The sequence below is a fragment of the Oncorhynchus keta genome, chromosome 1 (genome assembly GCF_023373465.1).
Source record: "Oncorhynchus keta strain PuntledgeMale-10-30-2019 chromosome 1, Oket_V2, whole genome shotgun sequence".
Classification (NCBI taxonomy): Eukaryota; Metazoa; Chordata; class Actinopteri; order Salmoniformes; family Salmonidae; genus Oncorhynchus; species Oncorhynchus keta.
Window position 1 is genome coordinate 37,053,326 of NC_068421.1, and position 26,908 is coordinate 37,080,233.

The following is a 26,908-nucleotide window of genomic DNA, read 5'->3' on the forward strand; positions in this document are numbered from 1 at the left end:
TGAGTGTGTGCGAGTGTGTATGTGGATGCACCGTGTGTTTTGAGACCATACATCAGACAGTGGGATTGATTAACTGGGCCTTGTTTTATTTGCTCAATACATTTTACAACCAAAACAATTATTTCAAGATGAGGTGCATACACAAAGTAATGGCCCATGGCACTAGACTATGTGATGGTACTTTTGATCCCAGGAAAGAGCGGAAGAGATGGAAAGTGACCATAGGAAGGAGAAAAGGAAATGATGAAGAGAAAGAATGAAGGATAGAAAAAAGTTGGATCAGAGTGAAGTGTTTTTAGGAAAAGTCCAGGGAGGCAGTCTCCTGCCCGCGTAACGACAAGGCTAGTCATTTTTATTGTACAAAAAACACTGAAGCACAAGTACCGCTTTACTTCTGGGCGGGGATCATGCCGTCGATGGCCTCTCCCTTCTCCAGCTTCTTCTCCATCTCCACCATGAGCTTGACGCCATCCACCACCATCTGCACCTGCTGCACCTCTGAGGAACCCAGACGATCAGCGTTGGAGATGTCGAAGATTCCACCCACGGAGGCCGTGTCCACACCACCTGCAGGCAAAGAGGTCAAAGGTGAATCTTCATAATCTTCTACACTGGTACTCAATGATGTACATGTCAGGTTAAATATGGCTTGGCTAGTCACCTCAGAAATCCATATGTAATGGCAATGTAATTACATTCTATGGACTATTGCATGAAGACTAAAGTGAGTTTGAGAGTAGCTCGTACCTGTGCCGCGCTTCTGCAGACGCAGCCTGGTCAGGATCTCCTCAAACTTGGCGTGTGTGCTCAGCTTGGGCAGCTTGACGTGCACGCCACCGCGCAGGCCAGTTCCCAGGTTGGAGGGGCAGGTCAGCACGTAGCCGAGATGCTCGTTCCACATGAAGCCATGGTTGTGCTTCTTGAAGACCTCCTCAATCTGCACAAGGTGGAGAAAGACATGAGACAAGAACGTTCCGGTGAGTGTGTTTTCAGGTGAGAACAGCCAACCGAAAGTGATGTGTGTTCGACTACTGACTATAAGAAAAGCCAGCTGCCATCGTTGTGAACGAGCAATAAATAGGTACTGACAGTGTGTCAGTCCTGTAGGCTCTGTGGCTAGCCTACCTTCTGCAGACCAACGCAGAAGCGTCTGAAGACCTCCTTCATGTTGCCTCCCTTCTCCATGGAGATGACACGAAGGTGATCCTCCTCGTTCACCCAGACCAAGAAGCTCTTGGCATCGTTGTGCCTTCAGAAAGGAGTACGTATTACATGACACACCACTATGATACACCGTGGGACATACTGTACATACATTATCTGGTTTCACAAATGTTATTGTTTTGGTTCGGGTATTGGTATGGGCCTGTGTCCTGGGAACTTACCAGATTCCTCTTGCGTCTGGCCAGTCACGGGCCATACCAGCGGACAGCAGCAAGGGGGAGACGGGCTTGTCAAACAAGAAGTGGTCGGCGATCAGCTGATCCTGCTCGGCATCGGTCATGGCGTTCAGGGGGTAGTACTTTCCCTTGAACTCACCATCCAGTGTGGCCAGGGCTGAGGGGAGAGAGACATGCACATGAGATTGACATGGTCGTGCTCCAAGGCAGCACAGCTGACCCTGATTTATAGTGCTGATTTTACTGAGTGCTCAGACACTTACCCTCAATGGACAGTTTCTCAACCATTCTGCGCTCGCCACGGCTGTTGTGGGGGGGCAGGGTGTATCCCTTGATGCTGCGTCCGGTACGCACACGGCTGGACAGGACGTAGGCGGGGTCAAGATCATCACCTCCCTGCAAACGGGGAAATTAATGTTATTTCACTCTAGACATATAACTCATTCAAATGCTGTCTAGTCACCACAGTCCACTGCAGCCTTATATATTAGCTAAAAAAAATCAAGCTTGCAAAAGTATCAACGCCAATGTAGAAATGTGACTGTCATGGCCACTTTCTTTCTCACTCACCTTCAGGTTCTCGAAGTTCAGGTCGGTCTTGTGCTTGTCGGTGGGCTTGTAGCCTCCGTGACGGTCGGAGATGATGGGGTCGAACATATCCTTAAAGACTTCGTAGCACTCTTCATCACCAGCAACGCAGCCGACGGTCATGATGAAGGGGTGTCCTGCAGACAGAAAGAGAATAAGTGAGAACTATTGCCACAGGAAAACTACATGTAACAGGCTAACAACAAAGTGCACTACCAACAAAGTGCATGAGCAACAGTCTCATTTTTCATGCCAATAGTGTATAAGTTAATATCACTAAGAATATTTTGCTTTGAGGTGCCCTTATCAGCCACCAATCAGAGCTGATCAGGACATGCATATCCTGTGACCTCACAGGGCCCTGACGGGTCTTCCTGTGTGTGTGCTTCTGAGTCTTACCAGGGTTGTCCACACCGGTCTGGGTGCAGTCGTCCAGGGTGAAACCGGAGGGGGTAGACTTGCTCCTCAGCTTTTTGTACATGTCCTTGGTCAGCACCTTGGCCATGTGGTTGTTGTGCAGGGAGAGGTCTGGGAACTCCTCTTCTTCTGAGAATTTCATCTTATAGTCATTATGGCAGTTCTTCGTCATGATTGCAGCTCTCTTTTGTCCTGCTAAAAGGAGGGGGGGAAGAAGTGTGAATATATGTAGAATTATCTGGCACACAGTAACGAAAGCCCTCCCAACTAAATATTCAAGAATGGTGAAAGAAAAATATCTTGGTCCCTAGCAACAGAATTGTGCCACAATTTGTAAAAGAGAGCATGATGGGTTTTCAGAAAAATAATCACAAGGAACTGTCCTAGCAGTGGCCTAACAAAGCAACACATACCACTAAATTTACCATCTTTTGGGTTTTGTAGTATTGAGTCTCCTAGTGTCTTATCTATCAGTCTCCTGGCCCCCTCTAGCCACCGTCTCATAATTCCACAGAGTGACAGGGGTGTGATCTACGTGCTTTATGCACTTAGCAGCAGAAGGTATTTTTAGACCAGGCCATCCACCCTACACCCTCTTGCTGTGGCTATACTCTGACACTGGCATGCAAGCCACCTTCCCATTCCTTCAAGGGAAACACCATCACTGGAGCCTAGTCTGGCTACCCCCCAGTAGGCGGTACCAGAGAGTTCCAGACTGACTTGATTCATTCTCCGGTCATTAGCACAACTGACCTTCATATCGGAATGAATAGGATCGCAGAATAAAAACATCACAACTACAAACATGCTGAGGAACAATTGCAGACATTATAGAAATTCAATACTTCACATTGCATGTTTTTTTTCTGCAAAATATCTAAAATGACTCGGTGTCATCTATAGATCACCACTGGTAACAAATCAACCAGCTACTGTTCTGGGACTATCCTTCCTCTACAACAGCCGTTAGTGATCATTGCTGTTTTCAAACCAGTGCTCTCTTTTATGACCAAAAGTTTTAACAAAGTTACAGTTTGCACTCAAGAGGATGATGAGTAAAAACGCATAAGTAGTAATATATCTTCCATTTTAGGAAACACAGCAAAGAAAAGGAAGAGGGGTCCAATGCAAAAAACAAGAATAACCGATTTCAGGATTCCAAATGGTGCAGCGACAGAGAGGTTTCAATTGCCTAGTGTTTGTTTAAAATTCCTCTTCTTTTTGTGCTGTTTTTCAGGAGTTCTCCTGATTTCTACTTAAAGCCATTTTCCAGAAGCTCGCTGCCTAGTAGGTTTACCTGCACAGAAGAAAAGAAGGAGGTAATGTTCCTGGGATCCACCAAAGCCAATATAGAGGTTGCCCAACTTTGACAGGTGTTAAACCTTAGCTTATATACCCAGACCTTTGCACCCATAGGCTGGTTTGTCTCTGAATTCTCTCAATCGATTGGACAGCCACAACCCCCGATGTCCAGTTGAGTTTCTAAAAGGCAAGAACTTACATCACAACACCCGAGACGGTATAACAGCTGTGCCAACCCCCTGAATGGCAACGTCCCCCTCCTCCTCTTATTAACTAGTTGAGGTGGAGGGGGTTGAAAGACACAGTTGAAGTAAAGCGACAGTTGTAAAAAAAACACTTTCTCCGTGGACACTTATGTAAGTGTTCACAATGAGAGATTGAGGTATCCTGGGGAACAAATAACTACTAAACTCAGCAAAAAAAGAAAGGTCCCTTTTTCAGATCCCTGTCTTTAAAATATCATTTGTAAAAATCAAAATAACTTCACAGATCTTCAGTGTAAAGGGTTTTTAAACAATGTTTCCCATGCTTGTTCAATGAACCGTAAACAATTAATGAACATGCACCTTTTGGAACAGCCGTTAAGAAATTAACAACTTTCAGACGGTAGGCAATTAAGGTCACAGTTATGAAAACTTAGGACACTAAAGAGGCCTTTCTGCTGACTCTGAAAAACACCAAAAAAAGAGATGCCCAGGGTCCCTACTCATCTGCGTAAACGTGCCGTAGGCATGCTGCAAGGAGGCATGAGGACTGCAGATGTGGCCAGGTCAATAAATTGCAATGTCCGTACTGTGAGAAGCCTAAGACAATGCAGTGGCTGCGGTGGCAGACCACGTGTAACAACACCTGCAAAGGATCGGTACATCCGAACATCACACCTGCAGGACAGGTACAGGATGACAACAACAACTGCCCGAGTTACACCAGGAACGCACAATCTCTCCATCAGTGCTCAGACTGTCCTCCGCAATAGGCTGAGAGAGGCTGGACTGAGGGCTTGTAGGACTGTTGTAAGGCAGGTGCTCACCAGACATCACCGGCACTACGTCGCCTATGGGCACAAACCCACCATCGCTGGACCAAACAGGACTGGGAAAAAGTGCTCTTCACTGACGAGTCACGGTTTTGTCTCACCAGGGGTGATGGTCGGATTTGTGTTTATCATCGAAGGAATGAGCGTTACACCGAGGCCTGTACTCTGGAGTGGGATTGATTTGGAGGTGGAGGGTCCGTCATGGTCCTCCACCTGTAATGCTCATCCTTCGACGAATCTGATCATCGCCCCTGGTGAGACAAAACCGTGACTCGTCAGTGGAGTACTTTTTGCCAGTTCTGTCTGGTCCAGCGACGGCGGTGTGTCACAGCATCATTGGACTGAGCTTGTTGTCATTGCAGGCAATCTCAACGCTGTGCGTTACAGGGAAAACATCCTCCTCCCTCATGTGGTACCCTTCCTGCAGGCTCATCCTTAAATGACCCGCCAGCATGACAAGACCATCTGTAACATCTCACAGTGGGGTAACATCTCACAGCAAGAACTGGCAAATCTGGTGCAGTCCATGAGGAAGAGATGCACTGCAGTACTTAATGCAGCTGGTGGCCACACCAGATACTGACTGTTACTTTTGATTTTGACCCCCCCTTTTTTCAGGGACACATTGTTCCATTTCTGTTTGTCACATATCTGTGGAACTTGTTCAGTTTTGTTTCAGTTGTTGAATCTTATGTTCAAATAAATATTTACACATGTTAAGTTTGCTGAAAGTAAACGCAGTTGACAGTGAGAGGACGTTTCTTTTTTTGCTTACTTTGTCTAAAAGCGTCTGCTAAATGGCATATATTATATTACTAGTTGTGGGTTTTCATGGGAGTTCTCCCCTACAGTCATTGGAGCTCCCTCTCATTCATCTGTAGTGTGTTTGGTGTGTATTCCCACCCCCGTGGTCCTAATTTGAATCACTCAAGTTAATATGATTTTGCATAGGAATATGGTTGTGGTCCCTTGAGAGAGATGGAGAACAGGAAGAGGAGAAAGGAGAAAGCCACTTCATAGAGCATTTAATAAACAATACCTGACAATATCAACCACAAACTGGAACTGTGTGACACACTCCACTTGGATTCAGAGCAATTGGTCTTCGCAGAGGTTTTTGTTGAAGCTCATAGTCAATCAAGGCTTAATGTGATTTCACACAAGGTTTAACAATTTTAACAAGGAGATTGTTTAAAACAAGTCTTCCGCACAGTGCCACTGTGTCTCCCAGCTCAATGACAAGACGGAATGAACAAGTGGCACAATGTTAGTCTGATGTAAACAGGCCTATTTTGGGTGAATTTAACAAACTAGTGCTTTTCTTAATATCAAGAATTGTTAAGGTCCAAATGTTGGTGAAGATGATTCTATCAGAAATTATATCTTATATTTGCTGATATTTTTACTAGTCTCCCTCTTTTCCTTTGTCCCTCTTCAAAGTATTCTTCATATTTCCATCCAGTTTAATCAGGGATGCCAGTACAGAACATTCCACTGTCTTTATACCTTGACACAACCTAGTTGGCGAATGTTACCACTTTTAGGTTTTCATGGTTATCATTGGTTTTGTACAGACGGGCTCGGGAGGGGGGCATCTTCTTTCGTTCTATCATCAGATGAGAATAGTGAGAACTACAACTGTAATACTGAGCTTTGGCATGAATCACCAGATGACTAGTGGCGGCTAGATCTAATCCCCGAGCTGCCACGGTAAACATCTGTTGTTCTGCCCCTGAACAAGGCAGTTGAACCACTGTTCCTAGGCCGTCATTGTAAATAAGAATTTGTTCTTAACTGACTTGCCTAGTTAAACAAATAAAAAATGACGATGCTAAAAAGTCTAGTTGAGAACAAGTTCTCATTTACAACTGCGACCTGGCCAAGATAAAGCATAGCAGTGTGAACAGACAACACACAATAGGGCACAAAATTGGGCACACAAAAGGATGAAAGTCCCTTACTCACAAATCCATGCTGGCCACCCTTTGCTTTTGTGCCAACCATTCTGTCAGGACATATCTCCCAACTGTGCTAGATAATATATGCCTTCGTTTCTATTTCTAGCAGCATGCCAGGGCCCTGCCAAAAAAAGATACTGTGTCCCCATGGGGTGATAGTCATAACAAACATGCACACATAGAAGAAGAAGGTGTCTTTCTTTGGTTGGAAGTGCAGCATAAGATTTAATTGAAAGCATTTACTGTCTACAACCAAAGTTTGCTGAAGCAGATTTAGAGACGGTAAGAGTGATAGAGGTTGATTGTCAAGACCTCTTACACAGTATGTATTATCAAAAGTATTATTAAGTTGATCATTACAAAATTCGGTCAAAATTCAGTCTTGTATGGAAAATTAACCTTGCATAATACAAAAAGCAAAGTGACAGTGGTTTTATACACTGCTCAAAAAAATAAAGGGAACACTAAAATAACTCATCCTAGATCTGAATGAATGAAATAGTCTTATTAAATACTTTTTTCTTTACATAGTTGACTGTGCTGACAACAAAATCACACAAAAATGATCAATGGAAATCAAATTCTTCAACCCATCGAGGTCTGGATTTGGAGTCACACTCAAAATTAAAGTGGAAAACCACACTACAGGCTGATCCAACTTTGATGTAATGTCCTTAAAACAAGTCAAAATGAGGCTCAGTAGTGTGTGTGGCCTCCACGTGCCTGTATGACCTCCCTACAATGCCTGGGCATGCGCCTGATGAGGTGGCGGATGGTCTCCTGAGGGATCTCCTCCCAGACCTGGACTAAAGCATCCGCCAACTCCTGGACAGGCTGTGGTGCAATGTGGCGTTGGTGGATGGAGCGAGACATGATGTCCCAGATGTGCTCAATTGGATTCAGGTCTGAGGAACGGGCGGGCCAGTCCATCAATGCCTTCCTCTTGCAGGAACTGCTGACACACTCCAGCCACATGAGGTCTAGCATTGTCTTGCATTAGGAGGAACCCAGGGACAACCGCACCAGCATATGTTCTCGCAAGGGGTCTGAGGATCTCATCTCGGTACCATATGGCAGTCAGGATACCTCTGGCACATGGAGGGCTGTGCGGCCCCCCAAAGAAATGCCACCCCACACCATGACTGACCCACCACCAAACATGCTGGAGGATGTTGCAGGCAGCAGAACGTTCTCCACGACGTCTCCAGACTCTGTCACGTCTGTCACATGTGCTCAGTGTGAACCTGCTTTCATCTGTGAAGAGCACAGGGCGCCAGTGGCGAATTTGCCATCTTGTTGTTCTCTGGCAAATGCCAAACGTCCTGCACGGTGTTGGGCTGTAAGCACAACCCCCACCTGTGGACGTCAGGCCCTCATACCACCCTCATGGAGTCTGTTTCTGACCGTTTGAGCAGACACATGCACATTTGTGGCCTGCTGGAGGTCATTTTGCAGGGCTCTGGCAGTGCTCCTCCTGCTCCTCCTTGCACAAAGGCGGAGGTAGCGGTCCTGCTGCTGGATTGTTGCCCTCCTACGGCCTCCTCCTCGTCTCCTGATGTACTGGCCTGTCTCCTGATAGCGCCTCCATCCTCTGGACACTACGCTGACAGACACAGCAAACCTTCTTGCCACAGCTCACATTGATGTGCCATCCTGGATGAGCTGCACTACCTGAGCCACTTGTGTGGGTTGTAGACACAGTCCCATGCTACCACTAGAGTGAAAGCACCGCCAGCATTCAAAAGTGACCAAAACATCAGCCAGGGAGCATAGGAACTGAGAAGTGGTCTGTGGTCACCACCTGCAGAACCACTCCTTTATTGGGGGTGTCTTGCTAATTGCCTATAATTTCCACCTGTTGTCTATTCCATTTGCACAACAGCATGTGAAATGTATTGTCAATCAGTGTTGCTTCCTAAGTGGACAGTTTGATTTCACAGAAGTGTGATTGACTTGGAGTTACATTGTGTTGTTTAAGTGTTCCCTTTATTTTTTTGAGCAGTGTATAACATTATTTTGAGATGTTCAGCAGCAGTATGAGATGTTGCAGGTGCCTTGTGTCTGAGATCTATTACATATCAGTAGTGCAATTACTGACAGATATTAAATCAAAGAGAGCCCATGTGACAACAAAATTGTTGATGGGTGTGACGCAAACACTACTAATCCCTCCCATTATGCAAAGTAGAAGGCAAGAGAAGCTAAGCTTTGCTACTGAGGGGTCCCGGTCATAGCAATGTAATAAATAACCAAATGTGTGATGACTCAATAACCAGGTTCATATTTCTTAATGGGGGAAGTGGAATCTGTCTCTGCAATATGTTTCAAGCTTGCTATTTTCTGTGGTACAAGGAAGATGCGACTCTGATACACATGGGAATATCTTTGGTTTGTCATTATGAAGCTGAACTATGAATTTCCAGAGGCAAGCAGTAAAAGAAATTTGACTTTGCTTGGGAAGTAAATCTCATACAATGTCATGGGCATTAATGTGTAGCTGCTATAAACAGCCTCTCTTCTGGGAAGGTTTTCCACTAGATGTTGGAACATTACTGCGGGGACTTGCTTCCATTCAGCCGCAAGAGCATTAATGAGGTTGGGCACTGATGTTGGATGATTAGGCCTGGCTCGTAGTAGGCGTTCCAATTCATCCCAAAGGTGTTAGATAGGGTTGAGGTCAGAGCTCTGTTCAGGCCAGTCAAGTTCTTCCACTACGATCTCGACAAACCATTACTGTATGGACCTCGCTTTGTGCACCGGGGCATTGTCATGCTGAAACAATAAATGGCCCCAAACTGTTGCCATAAAGTTGAAAGCACAGATTTCCCTTCACTGGAGCTAAGGGGCCTAGCATGGACCATGAAAAACAGCCCCACACCATTATTCCTCATCCACCAAACTTTACAGTACTATGCATTCGGGCAGGTAGTGTTCTCCAGACATCCGCCAAACCCTGATCCATCCTTCGGACTGCCAGATGGTGAAGCGTGATTCATCATTCCAGAGTACGCGTTTCCACTGCTCCAGAGGCCAATGGCGGCAAACTTTACACCCCTCCAGCTGATGCTTGGCATTGCGCATGGTGACCTTAGACTTGTGTGCGGATGCTCGGCCATGGGAACCCATTTCAAGAAGTTCCTGACAAACAGTTCTTGTGCTGAAATTGCTTCCAGAGGCAGTTTGAAACTCGGTAGTGAGTGTGACAGACAATTGTTATGCGTTAAGCTCTTCAGCACTCGACGGTCCCATTCTGTGAGCTTGTGTGGCCTACCACTTCACGGCTATAGCTCCTAGATGTTTCCAGTTCACAAAAACAGCACTGACAGTTGACCAGGGCAGCTCTAGCAGGGCAGAAATTTGACGAACTGACTTGTCGGAAAGGTGGCATCCTATGACGGTGTCACGTTGAAAGTGACTGAGCTTTTCAGTAAGGCCATTCTACTGCCAATGTTTGTCTATAGAGATTGCATGGCTGTGTCCTAGATTTCACACACCTGTCAGCAACAGGTGTGGCTGAAATGGACAAATCCACTCATTTGAAAGGGTGTCCACATACTTTTGTGTATATAGTGTATGTCTGGAAATCTGGTCTGGACTTTATTTTCCTTATCCATTATTATTATTATTATTAAATAGTCATGAGTCTTGTTAAATTACGTAGAATGTCAGGAAATGAGCTTCAAAACAACTGTCTCCTAGGTCCCTCAAATTAAACAAAATCAAGCTGGTGGTGTATTTAATATAGGCTATCTCAATGAATCAATCAAATGTATTTATAAATCCCTTTTTACATCAGAAGAGATGTCACAAAGTGCTATACGGAAACCCAGCCTAAAACCCCAAACAGCAAGCAATGTAAATGTAGAAGCACGGTGGCTAGGGAAAACTCCCTTGACAGGCAGGAAGATGGCCATTTAAGTACATGGCCATTTAAGGCCAGATTGTTCTTCAAGATGTTCAAATGTTCATAGATGACCAGCAGGGTCAAATAAGTTCACTAATAATCACAGAAATGAAACTAGACAGTCAGGGAGCATTGGAAATTACAAAAACGATTGATATAGGACAATTAGTTGCTAATTTTGACGGCGAGGAAATATACCATATTTTCAGTTCAGCCCTCCAGACCTTGTTGAAGACCCAATGGGGCCTCCGGGGCAAAATGAGTTTGACACCCCTGCTCTAAGCCAATGCTCAGGGTCCAGTTTCACAGCTGTGCCGTGCCTATCCTCCCCTAACATGACTGACCAAATTAGTCTCTGTCTCTGTCCATGTCCCCATGCCCCTCCCGTGTGCCCCTGTCAACCTCATAAATCCCTCCATGATTAATGCACCATGGTCAACAGCATTACCATGACTGCATGTTGGGCACCACTCACTTCTGCAGCTTATTTGAGGTTCCCTTTTCAAATGTTCATCAACCAATCAATAAAACCCATTCAATCAGTCATTTAATTTGTCTTGGTCTTGATATTTGTAGTTTTTCCTTTTCAGTGTTGACCATGTACAAAATACACCTACATGCTGAACACTGTCCATGCATAGGTTTTATGTCTTTCTGCATTACGTCTACACACCTGCTCTGCCCACTGAGGCCTCCATGACACATGCTGGTCTCTCCACCAGGGTGCCTGGGCCCTGCTTGTCTCTGTGCTGGTTTGAAGCCAGACCAGACAAGGTTCTGCTTGTCTCTTTGCTGGTTTGAAGCCAGACCAGACAGGTTCTGCTTGTCTCTTTGCTGGTTTGAAGCCAGACCAGAAGCCAGACCAGACAGGTTCTGCTTGTCTCTGTGCTGGTGTGAGGCCAGACCAGACAGGTTCTGCTTGTCTCTATGCTGGTGTGAAGCCAGACCAGACAGGTTCTGCTTGTCTCTTTGCTGGTTTGAAGCCAGACCAGAAGCCAGACCAGACAGGTTCTGCTTGTCTCTGTGCTGGTGTGAGGCCAGACCAGACAGGTTCTGCTTGTCTCTGTGCTGGTTTGAAGCCAGACCAGAAGCCAGACCAGACAGGTCCTGCTTTTCTCTATGCTGGTGTGAAGCCAGACCAGACAGGTTCTGCTTGTCTCTGTGCTGGTGTGAGGCCAGACCAGACAGGTTCTGCTTGTCTCTGTGCTGGTTTGAAGCCAGACCAGAAGCCAGACCAGACAGGTCCTGCTTTTCTCTATGCAGGTGTGAGGCCAGACCAGACAGGTTCTGCTTTTCTCTATGCAGGTGTGAGTCCAGACCAGACAGGTCCTGCTTTTCTCTATGCTGGTGTGAGTCCAGACCAGACAGGTCCTGCTTTTCTCTATGCTGGTGTGAGGCCAGACCAGACAGGTTCTGCTTGGTGAGGATTCACTGAGGAGACGATAGAGAAGGAAAAGAGGAGACAGAGTGAAGCACTCTGGGCCAGCCTGCCACTTTATCCTCTCTCTGGCTCCAGATGCCTGGGCTGGCAGACAGGATGAACAGTTATGTAAAGCTAGCAGCAGCTTGAGGAACAGCGGGGACGGGACAGTGGTCCCCGTGAACTAATAAGACGCGCCCTAAGGCCCTGCTGTGGAAGCGCCAGGGAGCAGCAAGGGAACCGGGAGGGAGTGAAAAGGGGGAAGGGTCTCCACACACAAGACAACTGCTCCTCAGAGCACCTTGTGTTTAACAGAGCGCCCGTGTGATTGGAGTGTGTACGTGTTTACCGCAGAGGCGGCCGGTGGGAGGAGCTATAGGAGGACGGCTCATTGTTATGGCTGGAATGACATTTGTTATTTTTTCTTTAAGTCTTTAGTTTCATCTGCAATTACACTAAAAACGTCACTTTCTTTTACTTCTCTTATTTCACTTTGTACCATCTCAGCTAAACCCTCAGGAATTTGTTCTGGATTTGGTGGCTTGTGGACTTAACATTGCCACATGCATTCTTCCCTTTCACAATGAGAAGGTCATGCTTTGCTATTTCTTCGAAGATTGTCAAAAAATGATCCTTGTTGTGAGAGTCACCAGACTCTCGATGACCCTCTCTGCCCTATATTTTGAGTTCATGTAAGTACTGCTGTTGAAAGCCCTTTTCCTAGTACCATGCTGAGTTCTGGGAAATGTTTTCAAACACGGCTGTACAGGACCATCTTCTCTGGATCTTGAAATGTCTGAAATACACGTTAAATAATGTGTCATATCTCTATGGAAATGTATAATTAAGGGATCCACAAGATTAGATACTAACAGCTGCCAACTAAATGTGTAGTTTAAAGTATAGGCCTGGCCTACCATTGGGTGTAGTTTAAAGTATAGGCCTGGCCTACCATTGGGTCCTTTTGGAACAGCATATCTGGTGCTTGATGCTGTTGGGAGGGGCTCGATGACATCCCCCAGCAGCTCTGGCCCACGGTCTTGCTCAGAGGTCTCTGTGTCATCCCTTGATGCAGTTGGGAGGGGCTCGATGACATCCCCCAGCAGCTCTGGCCCACGGTCTTGCTCAGAGGTCTCTGTGTCATCCCTTGATGCAGTTGGGAGGGGCTCGATGACATCCCCCAGCAGCTCTGGCCCACGGTCTTGCTCAGAGGTCTCTGTGTCATCCCTTGATGCAGTTGGGAGGGGCTCGATGACATCCCCCAGCAGCTCTGGCCCACGGTCTTGCTCAGAGGTCACTGTGTCATCCCTTGATGCAGTTGGGAGGGGCTCGATGACATCCCCCAGCAGCTCTGGCCCACGGTCTTGCTCAGAGGTCTCTGTGTCATCCCTTGATGCTGTTGGGAGGGGCATGACATCCCCCAGCAGCTCTGGCCCACGGTCTTGCTCAGAGGTCACTGTGTCATCCCTTGATGCAGTTGGGATCGATGACATCCCCCAGCAGCTCTGGCCCACGGTCTTGCTCAGAGGTCACTGTGTCATCCCTTGATGCAGTTGGGAGGGCTCGATGACATCCCCAGCAGCTTGATGCTGTTGGGAGGGGCTCGATGACATCCCCCAGCAGCTCTGGCCCACGGTCTTGCTTAGAGGTCACTGTGTCATCCCTTGATGCAGTTGGGAGGGGCTCGATGACATCCCCCAGCAGCTCTGGCCCACGGTCTTGCTCAGAGGTCACTGTGTCATCCCTTGATGCAGTTGGGAGGGGCTCGATGATGATGACATCCCCCAGCAGCTCTGGCCCACGGTCTTGCTCAGAGGTCACTGTGTCATCCCTTGATGCAGTTGGGAGGGGCTCGATGACATCGGTCTTGCCCAGACATCCCCAGCAGCTCTGGCCCACGGTCTTGCTCAGAGGTCACTGTGTCATCCAGAGGTCTCTGTGTCATCCCTTGATGCAGTTGGGAGGGGCTCGATGACATCCCCCAGCAGCTCTGGCCCACGGTCTTGCTCAGAGGTCTCTGTGTCATCCCTTGATGCAGTTGGGAGGGGCTCGATGACATCCCCCAGCAGCTCTGGCCCACGGTCTTGCTCAGAGGTCTCTGTGTCATCCCTTGATGCAGTTGGGAGGGGCTCGATGACATCCCCCAGCAGCTCTGGCCCACGGTCTTGCTCAGAGGTCTCTGTGTCATCCCTTGATGCAGTTGGGAGGGGCTCGATGACATCCCCCAGCAGCTCTGGCCCACGGTCTTGCTCAGAGGTCACTGTGTCATCCCTTGATACATCTATTACATTAAAATAACACAAGAACCATTAGTGTATAATCAACATAAAAATGTCACAGCCATCAAAACAAGAACACACATGAATCAACAACCAACATTTTAAAGTGAGGCTTAATCTGACAAAATCATCTATTACAAACTGAAGCTAAACTTAAAATCTGAACTGACCTGGTGGTGGTAGACTGGGTCCTTGTGAAGTCTGACCACACAGACTCGGACTCTGACCTGGTGGTAGACTGGGTCCTCAGGTGACCACATGGAGCTGCTAGGAGCTGGGGTCCAGTGGTGATGCAAGGGCTGGGGTCTGTTTGCACCTGATCTGCCTGTTTGTGCTTCTTTAAAATGAAGTCTGATCTCTCTCCCTTTCTTTTCATGTTTTATTGACCCTATGCAAAAATAAAACAGTCTATGGTTGCATCGAAGCATCCAATTACCCACATTTTAGTCCAATCTCAAATCACCATTATCATAACTGTACCTAAAAATCCCAGAGGTAAAGACAGTTTCAGGTTGGATATTCGCCTGTAGTTCACCAACAGCAGTCAGGGATGGTCAGCATAGTGACAAATCAAATTTTATCATTTCAATAGCTCTTTAACCATTACTCCTAAAACCTTCAACACTGGTTGTAGCTAACCCGATGGCATAGACACACATTCAACAAACTTCTTTTTGTCGATTTACATCTCACACTATTTTAAATTATTTATTTACATTTTTTCATTTCAATAGCTCATTGGTCATGTGACCTACTGGCTTCAAACAAGGTGCAGAATGTCTACTCAGTGAGCCTACATATTGCACACCCTTTAGTTTGTCCATTTTCATCTCACACGTTTTTACATGAATTTTTCCTACATTTTAATTTAAATTGCTCCTTGGTCATGTGACCTACTGACTTCAAACAAGGTTCAGAATATCCACGGACTACCCTTCTATATTGCACACACTAATTTGTCCATTTTCATCTCACAAGATTTTACATGAATTTTTCTAAATTTAAAATTTAAATAGCTCCTTGGTCATGTGACCTGCTGACTTCAAACAAGGTTCAAAATGTCCACTCAGTGGACCTACACATTGCACAGATGGGCTATGTACAGGTGTAATGATCTGTAAGCTGCTCTGATAACTGATGCTTAAAGATAGTGAGGGAGATATGAGTCTCCAGCTTCAGTGATTTTTGCAATTCATTCCCGTCATTGGCTGCAGAGAACTGGAAGGAAAGGCGGCCAAAGAAGGAATTGGCTTTGGGGGTGACCAGTGAAATATACCTGCTGGAGCACGTGCTATGGGTGGGTGATGCTATGGTAAGACCTGGAGCCAGTGGGTTTGGCGACAAATATGAAACCAGGGCCAGCCAACAAGAGCATACCGGTCTCAGTGGTGGGTAATATATGGGGCTTTGGTTACAAAACGGATGGCACTGTGATAGAATACATCCAATTTGCTGAGTAGAGTGTTGGAGGCTATTTTGTAAATGACATCACCAAAGTCAAGGATCGGTAGGATAGTCAGTTTTATGAGGGTATGTTCGGTAGCATGAGTGAAGGATGCTTTGTTGTGAAAATTCGAAGCCGATTAAAGATTTAATTTTGGATTGGAGATGCTTAATATGAGTCTGGATGGAGAGTTTACAGTCTAACCAGACACCTAGGTATTTGTAGTTGTCCACATATTCAGAACCATCCAGAGTAGTGACGCTGGACGGGCAGGTAGGTGCAGGCAGCAATCGGTTGAATAGCATGCATTTAGTTTTACTTGCATTTAAGAGCAGTTGGAGGCCACAGAAGGAGAGTTGTATGGCACTGAAGCTCGTCTGGAGGTTAGTTAACACAGTGTCCAAAGAAGGGCCAGAAGTATACAGAATGGTGTCATCGGCGTAGAGGTGGATAGAAGAGAGGAGGAGAGGAGAATCACCACCCGCAAGAGCGACATCATTGATGTATATGTAACGGATGTGAAACGGCTAGCTTAGTTAGCGGTGGTGCGCACTAAATAGCGTTTCAATCGGTGACTTCACTTGCTCTGAGACCTTGAAGTAATAGTTCCCCTTGCTCTGCAAGGGCCGCGGCTTTTGTGGAGCGATGGGTAACGATGCTTCGTGGGTGACTGTTGATGATGTGTGCAGACGGTCCCTGGTTCGCGCCCGGGTATGGGCGAGGGGACGGTCTAAAGTTATACTGTTACATTGATGCTGTTGACCCGGATCACTGGTTGCTGCGGAAAAGGAGGAGGTCAAAAGGGGGGTGAGTGTAACGGATGTGAAACGGCTAACTTAGTTAGCGCTGATCTCTCTTATCTGATTAACTGTCTGTTAATGGAGCCAAAGGTGTAACTTTAACTTACACAGCGACTCAACTTTCGTAAAAGTTGTTCAGGAAACCTAAACCCGATGCTAAACCTTAAAACTTACTTCAAATATGATGCTATCGCGAAAAGAACTCATGGATCTGTGGAACTATTCTCTCTTCTTCTTCTGTATCTCGCAACCAACTTTAATATTCTCTCGTCCTCGATTTGAAAACGTCAAAATAAATGCTTCTTTCAACAAGAGGTGAAATGAGATCAGCATCAAACTGCCAGTAGCAAATTAAATTTTGGCCAATCAGAAGGCAGGGGTGTCCAGTGCCACCCCGGACACCCCTCTGGCTCTTCCTCTGGGCCTAGTGTCTGCAGGATTTTGTTTTCTCAATTAAGCCCTAGACAACCAGGTGTGGGGAGTTCCTTAATAATTAGTGACCTTAATTCATCAATCAAGTACAAGTGAGGAGTGAAAACCCACAGCCACTCGGCCCTCCATGGAATGAGTTTGACACCTGTGATAATAGAGATTGCGGACCAGTTGTTGCTAACAAAGAGACACCCCCTCTCTGAGCTTCCCTGACGCAGCCATACTGTCCTACCGATGTATAGAAAACCACCTAGATTTATATTTATAATATCCTTGTTCAGCCACTACTCTGAGAAACATAGAATATTAAAGTTCTTCAGATCACGTTGATAGGATAGTCTCGAACGGAGCTCATCCAGTTTATTCTCCAGTGATTGCACGTTTGCCAATAGAACAGATGGTAAAGGCAATTTATCAACTCTCCGACTTGCTCTCGTCAGGTATCCCGCATGTCGGCCTCTATAGCGCCGTCTCCTCCTTCGAGTGTCAGGGATTTGGGTCTGGTCCGCGATAATCAATATGTATTGTGCCTCTGACTCATTGAAGTAGAAGTCCTTGTCGAAATGGAGGTTAGTGATAGCTGTTCTGATGTCCAGAATCTCTTTTCGGTCATAGGAAATGATCAGCGCAAAAAAACAAACATAAAATAGCACAATTGGTCAGGACGACCGACAACGACCAGCTTGTTGCTTATTGAAAGTAAAGCACGAGTAACAGGTGTCACTGTGCTTGCGTAACAGTTTAGCTTCCTTCCACGTCTGCTAATGGACGTGATCCCGAATACTCTGCTTCGCAAACTCACGTGACCGACCTCTTGAAAATGTTTTTGCCAACTACGCTACCGAAAATCTAGCAATTTCATAGCGCATGTGTAGACATTTCAAGCTGGGGAGTAAGGATACAAATCCAACTCCGTTTCACATGCACTGAGGGATGTAGGCTACTTTTAAGGAAAGCCTAGAAGGTTAGAGTGTAGAAGAGGCCTGGAAGAGGCTGAACGAGCAGAGAACTCCCCTAGAAGCGATGATGGCTGTACTACATGAAACATAGAATATGAGACAGGAAGTTAACGCTGGGCTACAGTGACACCTTCTTTGGAATCCACACATGGTTTGACCTCTGAGCGGCCAGTGTCAAACATGTATACCTATGTAGAAAAAAGCGTGTTAGCAGTTTGCAGACCCTACAAATAGATCGAGCATTTGAAATAGGACACCATCAACATATGTGACTATGTTGCATTTGTTGCAAAGTGGAATAGACTGGAGTGGCGTTCTAAAGACTTGACAGAGAAGTGGGGGTTGGTGTTGTATAGGTAAGGTCTCACTGTCTGAGTTTCAGATGCCTCTAAGATATTGGGTAGCATTGTAGTACCATGTACAACTAGATCGTATAGATATTTGCAAAGCACTACAATGTGTTTAACGTTCAATTTCACATAGGTGTCAAAGCCTCACCACAGTACAGCAGCTTCCCATTACCATCACTATTTGAGTACTTTCACACATTACAGAATCAAAATAACCTTGGCAGATTATGTGTGGATTGCTGTTGCTATTCAAAAACATGTTTTAATGTTAGTGAATGGCAATGGAAAGCATCACAGGTCCCTATATAAAAAAAATGCATGTACGAAATGTGTACTGTACATATGACCTGTACATAATGTACAGTGCCTTGCGAAAGTATTCGGCCCCCTTGAACTTTGCGACCTTTTGCCACATTTCAGGCTTCAAACATTAAGATATAAAACTGTATTTTTTTGTGAAGAATCAACAACAAGTGGGACACAATCATGAAGTGGAACAACATTTATTGGATATTTCAAACTTTTTTAACAAATCAAAAACTGAAAAATTGGGCGTACAAAATTATTATTATCTTTCTCAAAAATATTTGTATATTGTCAAATACAACGATCTGTACCCAGCAAATAAATCTAACAAAAATTACATTAAATTGCAGATTACACTGCAGTTCCCCTCCACTAGGTGTCGGGACCCCGACTTTGAATACCACTGCCCTAGATACTTCTTGGTAGGACAACGACCCTAAGCACACAGCCAAGACAATGCAGGAGTGGCTTCAGGACACGTCTTGAATATCCTTGAGGGGCCCAGCCAGAGCCTCGACTTGAACCCGATCGAACATCTCTGGAGAGACCTGAAAATAGCTGTGCAGTGACGCTCCCCATCCAACCTGACGGAGCTTGAGAGGATCTGCAGAGAATAATGGGAGAAACTCTCCAAATGCAGGTGTGCCAAGCTTGTAGCGTCATACACAAGAAGACCAGAGGCTGCAATCGCTTCCAAAGGTGCTTCAACAAAGTACTGAGTAAAGGGTCTGAATATATAGTTTTATATATTTTTTTTCAATTTGCAAAACTTTTTTTTTTAACTGTTTTTGCTTTGTCATTATGGGGTATTGAGTGTAGATTGATGAGGGGGAAAAAGCGATTTAATGGAGTCCAATCAAGTTGTAGAAACATCTCAAGGATGATCAATGGAAACAGGATGCACCTGAGCTCAATTTCGAGTCTCATAGCAAAGGGTCTGAATACTTATGTAAATAAGTTATTTCTGTTTTTTATTTGCAAAAATTTGTCATTATGGGGTGTTGTGTGTCGATTCACGGAAAAAAAGGTTTTATCAATTTTAGAATAAGCTTGTAACATAACAAAATGTGGAAAAAGTCAAAGGGTCTCAATACTTTCCGAAAGCACTGTATATGTAACTAGTCCAAGGGTGATTGAGAAAGTACACATTGTAATGTAAACCCTCTTATTACTCCCCATCCCGGAACCGGGATCGTGACTACTGCTCAAGCTCATTACCATAACGCAATGTTAACGATTTCTGAAAATCGCAAATGAAATTAAATAAATATGCCTGTTCTCAAGCTTAGCCCTTTCTTAACAACACTGTCATCTCAGATTTTCAAAATATGCTTTTGAACCATAGAAAATCAATAATTTGTGTAAGAGTGTTGATTTGTGTAAGAGTGCTTAGCATTTAGCGTAGCATGTATCACGCAACATATTCACAAAAACCAGCAAAGCAATCAAATAAAATAATTTACCTTTGAAGAACTTCAGATGTTTCAATGAGGAGACTCTCAGTTACATAGCAGATGTCCAGTTTTTCCTGAAAGATTCTTTGTGTAGGACAAATCGCTCCGTTTTGTTACTACACATTTGGCTACCGAAACGAACCGAAAATTCAGTCACCTAAACCTCGAAATTTTCCCGAATTAACTCCATAATATCGACCGAAACAATGGCAAACGTTGTTTGAATCAATCCTCAAGGTGTTTTGTCAAATATCTCTTCATTGATATGCCGTTCGTGGAATCATGGTTTCTCTCAGAATCCCATGGAAAAATACCAGCAGCTGAGTTTTGCGCACCAATTTCCACGCAGGACACCTTGCGGACACTTGGCAAATGTAGTCTCTTATGGTCAATCTTCCAATGATATGCCTGCAAATACTTCACAATGCTGCAGACCCCTTGGGGAAACGATAGAAAGGGTAGGCTCATTCCTGGCGCATTCACAGCCATATAAGGAGACAATGCAAAACGTAGCTTCAGAAATCCTGTTCATTTCCTGGTTGCAGTAACATCTTGGTTTTGCCTAAAGCTTGTGTTCTAGGGCACTCACAGTGAAAATCTTTGCAGTTCTGGAAACGTCAGAGTGTTTTCTTTCCAAAGCTATCAATTCCATGCATAGTCGAGCATCTTTTCGTGACAAAATATTGCGCTTAAAACGGGCACGTCTTTTTATCCAAAAATGAAATACTGCCCCTAGAGTCTTAAGATAACATATTATTTATCCACGGAGTCAAGCACTTACACTACCGGTCAAAAGTTTTAGAACACCTACTCATTCAAGGGTTTTTCTTTATGTTTTGTATTTTTACTATTTTCATTGTCCTTGTTTTTCAACAGGACAATGACCCAACACACCTCCAGGCTGTGTAAGGGCTATTTGACCAAGAATGAAAGTGATGGAGTGTTGCATCAGATGACCTGGCCTCCACAATCACCTGACCTCAACCCAATTGAGAATGTTTGGGATGAGTTTGATCGCAGAGTGAAGGAAAAGCAGCCAACATGTGTTCAGCATATGTGGGAACTCCTTCAAGACTGTTGGAAAAACATTCCAGGTGAAGCTGGTTGAGGGAATGCCAGGAGTGTGCAAAGCTGTCATCAAGGCAAAGGGTGGCTACTTAGAAGAATCTCAAATATAAAATATATTTTGATTTGTTTAACACTTTTTTCCATATGTGCTATTTCATAGTTTTGATGTCTTCACTATTATTCTACATTCTAGAAAATAGTTAAAAAAATAAAGAAAAACCCTTGAATGAGTAGGTGTGTCCAAACTTTTGACTGGTACTGTATATTTTTCAGGTTTTTGGAAATTCTCCCGCAACTCCATTTTCATATCAGGTAGTATCTCTCACACACAAATGATCAGTCTCTCCCCCACCGTTTGTGCCAGATTCTGTGTGCCATACCACTCTTTCAGATGTTGTGTATTATATTTATTTTGATATTTTTATTTTGTTCATTTTTCGGAGTTCCCTAGTGTGATACTGCTGTTATAATATATATTGTTTTGTGCAGGCCCTATATGTTTTTTCTCTCTGGATTTTGGAAATTCTCTGAGACCCCGTTTTCATATCAGGTGACCCCATGAGAGTCGAGACCCCTACTTTGGGAACCGCTGATGTACATAGACAACCCACTCAGCCATTCCCCCATCTAGGTTACGTAATATATTTTTATATAACCTTTATTTAACTAGGCAAGTAAGTTAAGAACACCAGCCAAACCCTTACCCCAGCCAAACCCTAACCCAGACGACGCAGGGACAATTGTGGGCCTCCCTATGGGACTCCCGATCACGGTCGGTTGTGATACAGCCCAGGATCGAACCAGGATCTGTAGTGATGCCTCAGACCTCTGCGCCACTCGGGAGCTGTTATTGATGTAATTTGAGAAGCGTGTTGGGCCTAGGACAAGGCCTTGGGTTACTCCATTGGTAACAGGCAGTGACTGAGACAGCAGATGTTCTGACTTGATACACTGCACTCTTTGAGAGAGGTAGTTAGCAAACCAGGCCAAAGACCCCTCAGAGACACCAATACTCCTTAGCCGGCCCACGAGAATGGGATGGTCCACTGTGTCAAAAGTTTTGGCCAAGTCAAAAGAAATAGCAGCACAACATTCCTTAGAATCAAGGGCAATGGTAACATCATTTAGGACTTTTAAGGTTGCAGTGACACATCCATAACCTGAGTGGAAAAATTCTGGTCAGTAAAAATCCACTGTTCTAAAGTCACGGGGAGGAGTGGAGGTATGGGTAAAGAGACTATAGACAGAAAGACAGACAGACTGACAGCTGAGTCGATGCAATTTAATCAGCCAATCTGGAACTGGTGGATGGAGAACATTACACTGTGGCACTAAACTTAGCCCCTCCAGCACAAGTGACTGAACTGGCTCTGGTTTCAATGGATGCAATTTCATCACAAGACACACAACACACCCAAACGGAGAGTCATTATTTTAATGGACCTGTTTCCAAAGATGTATTTTGTTTACTGTTTATACACTACCGGTCAAAAGTTTTAGAACACCTATTCATTCAAGGGTTTTTCTTTCTTTTTTACATTTTTCTACATTGTAGAATAGTATTGAAGACATCAAAACTATGAAATAACATATGTATATATATTTTTTAACCTTTATTCAACTAGGCAAATCAGTTAAGAACAAATTCTTATTTTAAATTATGGCCTAGGAACAGTGGGTTAACTGCCTTGTTCAGGGGCAGAAAGCCAGATTTTGGTCCTTGTCAGCTCAGGGATTTGATCTCACATCCTTTCGGTTACTAGTCCAATGCTCTAACCACTAAGCTACGCTGCCGCCCCGGAAACATGTAGTAACCAAAATAAAGTGATAAACAAATCTAAATATATTTTATATTTGAGATTCTTCAAATAGCCACCCTTTGCCTTGATGGCAGCTTTGCACACTCTTGGCAGTCTCTCAACCAGCTTCCCCTGGAATGCTTTTCCAACAGTCTTGAAGGAGTTCCCACATGCTGAGCACTTGTTGGCTGCTATTTCTTCACTCTGCGGTCCAACTCATACCAAACATTCTCAATTGGGTTGAGGTCAGGTGATTGTGGAGACCAGGTCATCTGATACAGCACTCCATCACTCTGCTTTTTGGTTAATTAGCCCTTACACAGCCTGGAGGTGTTTTGGGTCATTGTCCTGTTGGAAAACAAATGATAGTCCCACTTTGCCCAAGCCAGATGGGATGGTGTATCGCTGCAGAATGCCGTGGTAGCCATGCTGGTTAAGTGTGCCTTGAATTCTAAATAAATCACAGACAGTGTCACCAGCAAAGCACCCTCACACCATAACACCTCCCTCTCCATGTTTTACGGTGGAAAATATATGCTGAGATCGTCCGTTCACCCACACCGCGTCTCACAAAGACACGGCGGTTGGAACCAAAAATCTCCAATTTGGACTCCAGACCAAAGGACAAATTTCCACTGATCTAATGTCCATTTTAAGTATTTTCTTCTTATTGGTGTCCCACTCCAATTTGCATACCGCCCAAACAGATCCACAGATGATGCAATCTCTATTGCACTCCACACTGCCCTTTCCCACCTGGACAAAAGGAACACCTACGTGAGAATGCTATTCATTGACTACAGCTCAGGGTTCAACACCATAGTACCCTCAAAGCTCATCACTAAGCTAAGGATCCTGGGACTAAACACCGCCCTCTGCAACTGAATCCTGGACTCCCTGACGATCTGCCCCCAACTCTGTGAAGCATTTATTTGGGCTGTAATTTCTGAGGCTGGTAACTCTAATGAACTTCTCCTCTGCAGCAGAGGTAACTCTGGGTCATCCATTCCTGTGGCGGTCTTCATGAGAGCCAGTTTCATCATAGCGATTGATGGTTTTTTGCGACTGCACTTAAAGAAACGTTCAAAGTTCTTGTCTTTAAAGTATTAGAAAATAGTCAAAAATGAAGAAAAACCCTGGAATGAGTGTCCAAACTTTTGACTGGTACTATATATACACTGAAACTCACATCAATACCTTTGTCAGATAACACTGCCCAGGGACTGCGGTTTTAAATTAGCCGGCTGGCTAAAACCGCTACTGTTACTGAAACGTTGATTAATGTGCACTGTCTCTGTAAAAATTAAATAAACTCAAACTTAACCTCAAACTGTTCAACGAATAATGTATGCTATTGCTAGCAATCGAGAAAACTCCTCTGCTTATGCTCTCCAAATGGACGTAGTCTGTGAGGGCCGAGATTCCCATGCATTGACTTTTGTTCCCTATACATGTCGGTGGAATGCTCTTTCACAAGGATATATTGTTCTGTCTCACGGTTCCTGAGCATGAAACGGCAAACGGGATGTTCAGTGTGCTACGTGGCTATATTGACGAGAAATGGTGGGCTTTTGCACAGATGGCTCCATCTATCCCGGGACAGCGGGCAGGCCAAAGGGACTCAAAGGAAATAACCTGCTGTCTCCCTCTGAGTATTAAATGCTGCGTTCAAAACAACTGAGAACTCGGAACTAGGAACTGTGAAATCTCAAATTCCGACTTCAGTGTGTTCAAGACAGCTGGGACGTCGTAAAGAAATGAGCTCTGACTGGGAAAAATAGTTTTGAACGGCCATCCAACTTGGAATTCCAACTCAGGAACTCTGGCTTCTTTCTGAAGCTCTGACTTTCCGACCTAATGATCACTGATGTCATGATTTGACCCCGTATTTTCCTGCGTTCCCAGTTGTCTTGAAAGCACCATAAAACTCATGGTAGGCTACCCTTCACCAGCTCATGTATGTGTGAAGTTGGATTCAGTGCTCTCGTCTGCAATAAAAACAAATCATCCACACAGGTTAGATGTGAAAGCAGAGATGATGTGCTCACTCTGGTGGTGAGATAAGAGACAATATGTCAGACTAATTTGCAATTGACTGCCCCACATTAAAAGTATGTGATGGTGAATTGAGAAGACAATCAGAAATACTACTAGAAGGTTTTTCAATTGACTGCCATAGCCCCAAATAAAAAACTAAACATTGGCTGTTAATTGCATACATTTTTTCACATGGGTGGTCATTGGCCAAAAACGATTGGCAACCCCTGATGTACATGTTACAGTGTGTCCACTATGTTAGCCTGTTCATGTACACTTGTTTACATTCATGTTCCATTTCTCAGGGTCACCAATTATTTGTTTAATTGCTTACTTACTTTACATGTTGCCACGAAGACATTGCATAATGCCCACCCCCAAACACACACTAACCTCCATACACTGACTGATAGGCAGTCATCCAACTGTCCTATGATTCCCCCCTCTCAGGCATGGCCAGTATGCACAGAGGCAGCCGTCCAGTGGGCGTCAGTTGGTGTAACGTTCGCTTGTACCATTTGCCAAACCCCCTGGACACAGACGCATTGATCACATTCCCTGCGATTAACACAGGCTTTCCACAAACCCATATCTTCTGGAGCCTTAAGCCCCACTGCAAACAATGAGCTATGGGAAAACAAACACACACACAATGTCCTGTTTCAATATTGAATGGACAGTCCACTCTGCAGGACTACATGGACGCTGGCTCGTGTTATTATATAAAGGAATGACGGGCTGTCGTGGCATAAACCAGGACAGTTCAAACCACTGACATTTGGGAAATCAGTTGAAGCATCATTATATATTATTTTTAATATTGACATCACACTAGAAAGGGAGGGTGCACTTTATTACATTGCCAGAGATATAAACGTAGAATAATATTGTATGGTTATTAATTAACCTCACATTTTATATTATATGAATTACATCTCGCTTTTTTGTTTCTTTTTTTTTTGTACATACTGGGTCTGGCTCAAAGGGAACAGGATAGCATTTGCAGACCTAAATAAGATTGAAATCACAAAAGTGTAAAACATAAGGCCAACTGGCAAACATATTGCCACAGATGGAAAAACAAATAAACATTCTGGTCCACGCCACTGAATGTTGAATTGGGTGCAGAGTGCACTGCAGGGTCACTGATGCTGCCAAGCAGGTGACCTGATCTGTCCTCTGAGCAGTGTTCACCTAGGACAAGATCATCATTGACTTCAGGAAACAGCAGAGGGAGCACCCCCCTATCCACATCGACAGGACTGCAGTGGAGAAGGTGGACATTTTTAAGTTCCTCTGCGTACGCATCACGGACCAATTGAAATGGTCCACCCACGAAGACAGTGTGGTGTAGAAGGCGCAACAGTGCCTCTTCAACCCCAGGAGGCTAAATAAATGTGGCTTGTCAACTAAAACCCTCACAAACGTTTACAGGGGCGCAATTGAGAGCATCTTGTCGTGCTGTATCATGGCCTGGTACGGCAACTGCACCGCCCACAACCGCAGGGCTCTCCAGAGGGTGGTGCGATCTGCACAACGCATCACCGGGGGCAAACTACCTGCACTCCAGGACACCTACAGCACCCGATTTCACAGGAAGGCCAAAAAGATCAAGGATAACAACCACCCGAGCCACTGCCTGTTCACCCCGGCTACTATCCAGAAGGCGAGGTCAGTACAGGTGCATCAAAGCTGGGAACGAGAGACTGAAAAACAGCTTCTATCTCAAGGCCATCAAACTGTTAAACAGCCATCACTAGCACTGAGAGGCTACTCCTACATACAGACTTTAAATCATTGGCCAGTTTAATACATAGAACACTAGTCACTTTAATAATGCTACTTTAATAATGTTTACATTTCTTGCATTACTCATCTCATATGTACAGTGGGGCAAAAAAGTATTTAGTCAGCCACCAATTGTGCAAGTTCTCCCACTTAAAAAGATGAGAGAG

At 44.8% G+C, this 26,908-nt stretch overlaps 2 protein-coding genes across 5 annotated transcripts; one reads left to right on the plus strand and one right to left on the minus strand.

The window, feature by feature from the left end:
• Positions 1-65: 65 nt before the first annotated feature.
• LOC118384153 (creatine kinase M-type-like) lies at positions 66-3,870 on the minus strand. Of its 2 annotated transcripts, none has more exons than XM_035770489.2 (8): positions 3,703-3,870; positions 2,388-2,600; positions 1,971-2,125; positions 1,664-1,796; positions 1,386-1,557; positions 1,126-1,249; positions 748-937; positions 66-567 (listed from the first exon to the last, which is right to left on the minus strand). In XM_035770489.2, the coding sequence occupies exons 2-8, from the start codon at positions 2,575-2,577 to the stop codon at positions 389-391; spliced, it is 1,143 nt and encodes a 380-aa protein (XP_035626382.1). In that variant the 5' UTR covers positions 2,578-2,600; positions 3,703-3,870; the 3' UTR covers positions 66-388. The 2 variants fall into 2 exon arrangements, with proteins under 2 accessions (XP_035626382.1, XP_035626390.1); XM_035770497.2 differs by having other exon boundaries at positions 2,388-2,597; positions 3,703-3,853.
• A 9,100-nt stretch (positions 3,871-12,970) lies between these two features.
• On the plus strand, positions 12,971-14,357 carry LOC127908291 (putative protein TPRXL). 3 transcript variants are annotated; one of them, XM_052466313.1, is made up of 3 exons: positions 12,971-13,399; positions 13,674-13,754; positions 13,958-14,357. In XM_052466313.1, exons 1-3 carry the CDS (start codon positions 13,034-13,036, stop codon positions 14,321-14,323), a joined length of 813 nt encoding a protein of 270 aa, XP_052322273.1. In that variant the 5' UTR covers positions 12,971-13,033; the 3' UTR covers positions 14,324-14,357. The 3 variants fall into 3 exon arrangements, 2 of the variants coding, with proteins under 2 accessions (XP_052322273.1, XP_052322894.1); XR_008067706.1 differs by lacking the exon at positions 13,958-14,357 and having other exon boundaries at positions 12,971-13,237; positions 13,674-13,791; XM_052466934.1 differs by lacking the exon at positions 13,674-13,754.
• The last annotated feature ends 12,551 nt before the right edge of the window (positions 14,358-26,908 follow it).